Genomic DNA, 8,503 nt, shown 5'->3' on the forward strand with positions numbered 1-8,503 from the left:
ACTGCTCTTATGACAACTCGCTGTCGAGCTATCGATTTCACCGCGATAAAGACTGTGTATCGTGGTTCGCGGATGAATTGAAAAATTTAGCACATAGTGTGCAATCTGTAATTTCGACCAATGTTCCCATGGATTTCACGCAAGATGACTGGCGAAAATTCAACAACGCCACGCACTGTCATGTATGCGAGAAACCGTTCGCGAAAGACGATACGCGAGCACGCGATCACTGCCATCTCACCGGGCGATACAGAGGTCCCGCGCACTCAAATTGTAATTTAAATTATAAAGATTCGCGATGCATACCCGTAGTCTTTCATAATTTAACCGGTTACGACGCTCATTTCATTATAAAGGAAATTGCTACTGCCTATGAAGGACACGTTGATCTCTTACCGATAACTAAAGAAAAATATATCTCTTTTACTAAACACGTTGATGATACTATAGATGATAAAAAAAATTGTATACAATTACGTTTCATAGATTCATATAGATTTCTCGATTCTAGTTTAGACAAATTATCATCTTTTCTCAGTAAAGATAAGCTGCGGGTACTGCGACCCGAATTTTCCCATTTATCGGAAGAAAATTTTAATCTTTTAACTCGAAAAGGTATCTTTCCGTACGAGTATATTGATTGCAGTGAAAAATTAAATGAATCATCCTTGCCGTCTCGCGAGTCATTCTATAGTTCATTGACAGACGGCACGGTATCCGAGAGCGATTACGCGCACGCTGTCAACGTGTGGCAGCGGTTCTCCATCCAAACGCTTGGTGAATATAGCGAATTGTATCTAAAAACGGATGTATTGTTGTTGGCCGACGTCTTTGAAAATTTCCGCGACAGTTGCGTCGCGAGTTACGGGCTTGACCCCGCATACTATTACACGTTGCCTGGCGTCACATGGGATGCCATGTTGAAACATACAGGTGTAAAATTTGAATTGCTTACAGACATTGACATGGTCATATTTGTCGAGCGCGGTATACGCGGTGGTCTGAGCCAGTGCTCAAATAGGTATGCGCGAGCCAACAACAAATACATGCCGTCATATGACCCATCGAAACCATTATCGTACCTAATGTACTATGACGTCAACAATCTTTACGGCTGGGCAATGTGTCAACCATTGCCATACGCTGATTTTCGATGGGTCGACGACGTGCAAAATTTCGACTTTTCGACCATCCCGCTAGATTCACCTACAGGCTATATTCTCGAGGTTGATATTGAGTACCCGCAACATCTCCACGACGCGCACACTGACCTACCGTTCTGTCCAACGCGAGAGAAACCACCCGGCAAGCGCGATGTCAAGTTCCTCGCGACGTTATGCGTTACGTGATTCATTATCGCAATCTGCAGCAGTGTACTCGTCACGGCCTCCGTATCGCAAAGATTCATCGTATACTGCAATTCACGCAATCTCCATGGCTTCGCGATTACATAGAATTAAATACAAAATTTAGAACTTTGGCAAAAAACGATTTTGAGAAAAATTTATACAAACTTATGAATAACGCGGTATTTGGTAAAACCATGGAGAATGTGCGCGATCGCGTTGATGTAAAATTATTAACCAAATGGGAAGGCAGATACGGTGCTGAAGCAATGATCGCGAAACCCAACTTTCACAGTCGTAGCGTCTTCTCAGAGAATCTGGTCGCGATAGAGCTGCGTAAACTCGAGGTGAAGTTCGACAAACCGATATACGTGGGTATGTGCATCCTCGATATATCTAAAACGTGTTTGTATGAATTTCACCACGAATATATGACACCGTTGTTTCGCGAAAAATGTAAAATTATGTATACCGATACTGATAGTCTCATATATCATGTGGAATGTGATGATGTATATGAAATTATAAAACGCGACATAAATAGATTTGACACTAGCGATTACTCTATTGACAACCCGTACAGTATTCCGCTCGCGAATAAAAAAGTTCCTGGTCTTATGAAAGACGAGAACAACGGTGCCATCATGACTGAATTCGTCGGGCTTAGAGCGAAAATGTACGCTTTACGTGTACAAGGAAAGAAGGATACGAAAAAGGCAAAGGGTGTCAAAAGCAATGTTGTGGCAAGATCCATAACGTTTGATGATTACACGAAATGCTTGAATGATGTTATTGAAATGACGCGCAGACAATCGTGCATCAGATCGAAATTACATGAGGTGTATACAATATCGGAAACAAAAATCGCTCTAAGTCCACACGATGATAAGCGGTATATCGTATCAGATTCCACCGACACGCTGCCATGGGGACATTACGGATGTAAATAAAACACATATCATATACATACATACATATAACTTGTATAAAATGTATAATATACTTAATATATAATATAATTTGTAATATAATTTGTAAAGGATATTTAATACACTTTAATGTATAGGATATTTAATATACTTTTATGTATAATATATAATTTATATAATGTTTAATTTTATAATGTATAATTTATAATTTATAATTTTATAATACATTGTCTTTATGAATCCATGAATTGTGTGATTTGTCAAGTCCCAACCATTTCACATAAACCTCGTTTCCCCTTTTGCGCAACACTTTTTCAACAAGGTATACATCGGGATTAGCGACGCGATGCAGTTCGTATTCGTAGAATCCTCCAGCTATGAGCTCTCCGCGGGAATCCTCCAGTAGATACGTCACTGGATTAGTTTGCTGCACTTTGATAATGTTAAATACCTCCGTGGTCCAATTCGGTGTGAAACTTTTTTCAAATATTGTCTTGAATTTGCTTACGGGTACCGCATCGTCCACTTTGAATTTTGCAGGACCTGCGATCTTTATCGCACTATACACCGTGCCCAGGAGTCTTTCGGCGATCGCGGGAGTTACGTCAGCGGGTCGCATGTTGATAGTGCGATGCTTACGCGCGTTGTAATCCGACACGAGACGCGGCAGCATATCGATCCATTAATAGTTTCCGTTGTATGTAAACTGTTTCCACATGTCATTCTTCAATGTACGATTGAATCGTTCGACGACCGATGTCTTCATTACGGAATACGTAGAATAATTATTGATGTTGTGCTTCTTCAAGAGTTTCTGCACATCCGAGTTGTAAAATTCTTTTCCTTTGTCAGTCTGCAAATTTTTCAGACATCTTCGGTCGTCTCGAATTATCTTTGTAATTGCCCGCGTCACCTCGTTCCCGCTCTTAGCTTTGAGCGGCATGGCCCATGCATGCTTACTCAGCACGTCGATGACAGTGAGAATGTAGTGGTAACCTCTGTTGAAGCGCGTATAGCACGGACGCATCTCGACTACATCCGCTTGCCACAGATCATCGTATCCGTGTACTATGACACGTCTTCGCGGGAAATTTCTTCTCGCCGGAGCATGTAATTCCTCTACCAGCGATCGTTTCTCAGACATTCTTCGCTTCTCGAATCTTCTTTTCAAAATCATTTAACATAATTTGCACGTTATTCTGGAATGATGTTATCCGTCTTTCAATTTCATCAAGACGATCTTTCAAATCTTGAACACTCTGCTGCACGTATCGTTTGTTTGCTGCGTCAGTATCATCCACTGGTAGTGCTAAACGTCGAATCTTACGCAACTTTGCGTCAAAATCGGTTGCAACTCGACAAAGAGCGTTATCGCGCACGTAATTTCTGAACAATCCACGCCACTGATAGTGCGATTCGCTTCCTCCTCCGAGCGACAGTCCATACTTGTTGATCGGCATTTCAATGTCGACTGATCGACATGTATAGATCATGATCAATTTATAATCAGTCCGGCTTCGCGAAGTTCTTCGATAATCGATAGAATCTCGTTGTCGTAACCATTATGACCTGCCTGACGCGAGGCTTCGAGCAATCGAAGACGGTCTACAAGTTCGTTGGGATCGTCCCAGTGTACGTTGTAACGACCTAACTTTCGAATGCGCGAATGCAGCTCATCGGATTATACGTCGCAGGATCCGAAAGAGGTTCGATCGGTGGGAGAGTGCAAGTAATATCTCAGATATAATATTAAAACAAAGTATTGATTTATTTGACAGAAAGATGAGCGTTATATACAATGTGATTTGATAGCGATAATGATGATTATGTATGCGGTGTGTATGTATGTATGACAGTGAAGATTGCGGCGAACGTCTTGCCGGTGAGGTGTGCGTGTGTTTGTAATATCGCGTATGACGTGACAGACGTCGGTAAGCGGATGTATGTGTGCTTTTCGTGTGTGTGTGTGCACGCTGACGTTCAGTGTCGGCGTACGTGTATTCGCTGGTAACAGTTTTTATTTCTTCGCGACGCGAGACTGCGATGAGCCGTTTAAATGCCCGTATTTACTTAGTTTTTTGCCTATCGCTCGCCGAGACGGTTCGTGTTTCGCGATCAGCTGATCTACAGCGTTTTTCTTTATGCGGCGTAACTAAGATAGCAAGGGGCACGCGGTTGGTCGCGGCTTATGTCCCTGCACGCGGACGACGACCAACGACCGAGAACACTCGGTAGAGGCGGAGAACACTCCACCCCGGGCTACAGTTGGTCGGTCGTAGCGGCGGAATATGTGATCTATATTTGTGACTCGAGTTGACAACCGAGAACTCTCGGCGGAGGCAGAGTACCCTCTACCCCGGGCGTCAACTCGGAGTCAGGAACCCGTACCGGGCGGCTGTCGGGAACTCCCGACAGAGATAGAGCACTCTCTATCCCTTTTTCGTGCCTGGCGGTACTGAAAGGAATGCTCGTATTGCGATCTTATCGAGAACTCTCAATCGGGCTAGAGTACTCTCTGGCTCGGTATTCTAGTCGCGGATAAGCAGTATCGGATTTCGGAGATGATATTCGTGTTGGTGCTGGAAACGGAATGTGTCTATTTTTCGTGAGCGCGACGTTTTATGTTACAACATTTGTCGCGCTCGCATTATTCCGGCTTGCCTCGCGCTTTCCCGTCGCTTCGCCGTTTTGCGGCGTTTGACAGTGTCGCGCGTTGAGCGAGTTCGGCTGGACTCGGCGGTCCTCGATAACGATTGCTGTCACCATATATGTAATACTACTATATGGCTAGTGCCTATAAGAGGGAGTGAGAGGAAGCGGTCCCAGAACCACGGTGCGGGAATATATATTTCCCTCTCTTTCTAAGAGTACTTTGAGTGTTGTGCGCATGCGTTGGATTGATTGCATCCGCCAATAGGAAAATAGAGTGCGATCAGTGAGATGACGCGAACAGGTTATGCTCGTTATGCTTATTAGATGTGTGCTGTTGTACACAGGCAAAAATGGTCAAGATATGTTATTTATGTGGCAAAAAGCCTAATTCGCCTAATGCGACTGAAAACATTAGTTTGCATAGGTATGAAAGAGGTATTAGTTTGCACTGATTATCATGAAATTTCTGTAAGGGATTGCACTGTATTCTTATATACATAACGGCAATTTTGAAAAAGTTTATTTCATAAAATTAGGATTAATTTATTTATTCCGACTAAACTGACTCTGTTAACTGTAACAAGGTTATACCCTGAAGCGGAATCAATCACTTTTTCCTTCTTCCTTACACATATATGTATATTTATCCTTCTATTTATTATTGATGGAGGGGATGAATCCGACGCATGCGCACAACGTTCAAAGTACGCTGAGAAAGAGAGAGAAGTATATTCCCGCACCGTGGTTCTGGGACATGGACTTCTCTCTCATCTAGCCATATAGTAGTATTACATATATGGCTGTCACGTACCTGTGAATTATGCTTTATTGCTATGTCGGGCGCTATGCGCCCTCATCGCTGCACCGCGTGGCGGTGCAATGGCGTCCGGCCGGTTGTAAGGGCGGTGGACGATGAGTGGGGGGTGCATCGTCACAACGTAATCAATCCTGTTATCGGTTAATGACATGACGCACGGCAAATCGAGTTTTTTCTTTATACCGGTCCCAATCTTTTTACCCAACACCAATGGTGCGATGATGTACTTGTGTCCTTTGTTACCCAATACTTGATTACCAGCGTTATGACCACGCCGATAAGCGTTTGTTGTCAACAGAATGCTCTTGTAAGTCTGTATGTCATCATTAGTGCATATACTTTCGTTGGGAAATTTCATAAAGATCAATTCGTACAATCCCGGTGTTCCATAGTATCTTTTTCCATCTATAATTATGTCGTCGTTTTTGCTTAAGGTGATACGTTTGTCACCGAGCATCGTTCCCTCGTCGCTAAAGTAGACTCCATACACGACGTCTATGTTGGCGGCTTTCTTTCCGCTCAAGACCGCTTTCAGATATCTCTGTCTCAACGGACCATAGTTTGCATGCAGTTTTTCTTGCCCCTCGGATGTTTGAAGCAGATGTCGGATGGATGTTACGAGCAGTTCATTTGCAATCTCGAATACTTCTTCGACGGATGGAGCGTGGTCGTACGATAACTCGCGCGATCCTGTTATTTCAGATATTTCATTCAAAATGGATGGTACAGTTTTCGATCTATTCAACGTTGATTTCACAGGTGTGGAAGCCTGTATAGGACTATCGTACGAATCGTTCAGTCGTTTTCGCTTCGGTTTCGGTTCCTCGTCTTTCTCCGAAAAGAATGTTTCAATGTTGGTAGGATCCTTGGACGATTCAACAGTGTTTTCAACAATTTGTTTCAAGGGTTTCGGTAATAGGTTTAAAGTGTCTCTCCAACGCGATCTCCTCCTCCATTTTACCAGTCTTCAAAGCGCGATACTTTTTACGAATTGAATCGCTCGTTTTCACAATCTCCATGGCTATCTTCTCATGATCTTTGCTATCCATGTTGCACAGTCAGCGTATCGATGACAACTGATCGCTTCATGGTACCGCAAAGTCATTAAATCCTTTTCTGTATCATCCGTTAGCAAGCGCACTGTCCTTATCAATTACGAGAAATCTATACTTTTGCTGCCAACATTTACGACATAAATCGCAGAAATCTTCGTATAGCGTGTCGGTATTGACATGATCGTTGTACACGTGTTTCAGGTTGGTTCCATCCTGCTCAAACAGAATCAACAGATTTGCATTGTCACGTATAAGATGCTTCAGTATCTTTGCATAAGTCTGACAGAGATAGAAACAGTCAACGTTCGCGTGGCGACCCATTGCAAAGTACTCCCTTATCACGTCTTGCTTGTCACATGCCACGTCATCAAAGATAAAGATTGAATTCGGAAGCGCCTCGCTCGGTGGAATAATCTCGCTGTTATTGGAGAATGTAAAATAGTTTATTTCTTTGATCGGTGCTAATAAATTTTCGAGATAACGATACTTTGGTTGTTGCAGAGATTTCGAATAAACGTATACGTTTTCGAAGCGTACGCCGTTCGGGCTCTCCAACAAACTTATCAGTACATTCGTCTTGCCGCAATTCGACGGGCCGCAAATGGTTGCGCGAATAGAACTCGGCAGCATGTTGCCATGCTTGCGCATCTCTTTATTAGTTTGCACTTTACCGTCGAGATTCGTCACTTTGATAGACTGCGACTGGTGCACGAACCGCATATTTTCGCGTTACACAAAAAACTGGAAGAGATGTCGCGAGCGGGCCTATTTATAGAGCTACGTAGAGCGTAATCGCTCAGTAATCAAAATGTTTCTCATCGTGTCGAATGATTTAACCTCCAAAGAATTTGAATATATACCGAAAATTATTTTACTGCGAGAGTTTGAGAATTGTATAGATCTTCTGTGGGATAGACTACCTGAGCATATACGAGCCGATTCGGAGGTACAACGACACTGTCGGTGTCTGAAGCATTACAATTTGCCGAGTCATCAAACGTATATCGACGGTCCAGCGCCGTTGATAAAGAATTGTAGCGAATGCCGTCGAGAGGCAGAGGTTTGTTAAATAAAACGATAAACGCGCTTCCTTTTGAACTGCACATTCCCGGTTACCAGTTTTGTGGACTGGGGACGCGTTTGGAGAAACGATTAGCTAGAGGCGACAGAGGTATTAACCCATTCGACACGGCGTGTCGCGAACACGATATAGCGTATTCGCACAACAACGGTCTCACTGAACGGCACGAGGCTGATAATATACTCGCTGAAAAGGCGCGGAAACGCATTACCGCGAGAGATTCGTCTCTCACAGAGAGAGCCGCCGCCACAGCTGTTTGGGCGGCTATGAAGACTAAAACGAAGATGGGTATGGGCTTGAAAACAAAGAAGCGAAAGAGTAAGAGGATACTTCCGATAGCGAAACGCGGCGGTATCCTGCCTGTTCTTCCGCTGCTGGGCCTCCTCGGGTCGGTGGAGCAGCGGGAGTCGCCAAGGCTGTAAATGATAGCAGAGCAGCGGAGCGTCAGGTGGAAGAAATGCAACGTCATAATCGCGTCATGGAAGGTTACGGTGTTTATCTCGCTCCCTACAAGCGTGGACGAGGAGTAGTAAAGAGAAAAAAAAAAACATCGATGAGCCATTAATCTGGAGACACGGTAGTGTCTCGGCGCTAAGCCAAGCGCGCGACACTGCCGTGCCTCC

At 43.8% G+C, this 8,503-nt stretch overlaps 1 protein-coding gene across 1 annotated transcript; it reads right to left on the reverse strand.

The window, feature by feature from the left end:
- Window positions 1-2,492: 2,492 nt before the first annotated feature.
- Window positions 2,493-2,894, reverse strand: LOC108772481 (uncharacterized). Its single transcript, XM_018538014.1, has one exon. It carries the CDS (start codon window positions 2,892-2,894, stop codon window positions 2,493-2,495), a length of 402 nt encoding a protein of 133 aa, XP_018393516.1.
- Between the last annotated feature and the right edge of the window lie 5,609 nt (window positions 2,895-8,503).

Source organism: Cyphomyrmex costatus, unplaced genomic scaffold (assembly GCF_001594065.2).
Source record: "Cyphomyrmex costatus isolate MS0001 unplaced genomic scaffold, Ccosl1.0 scaffold19, whole genome shotgun sequence".
NCBI lineage: Eukaryota > Metazoa > Arthropoda > Insecta > Hymenoptera > Formicidae > Cyphomyrmex > Cyphomyrmex costatus.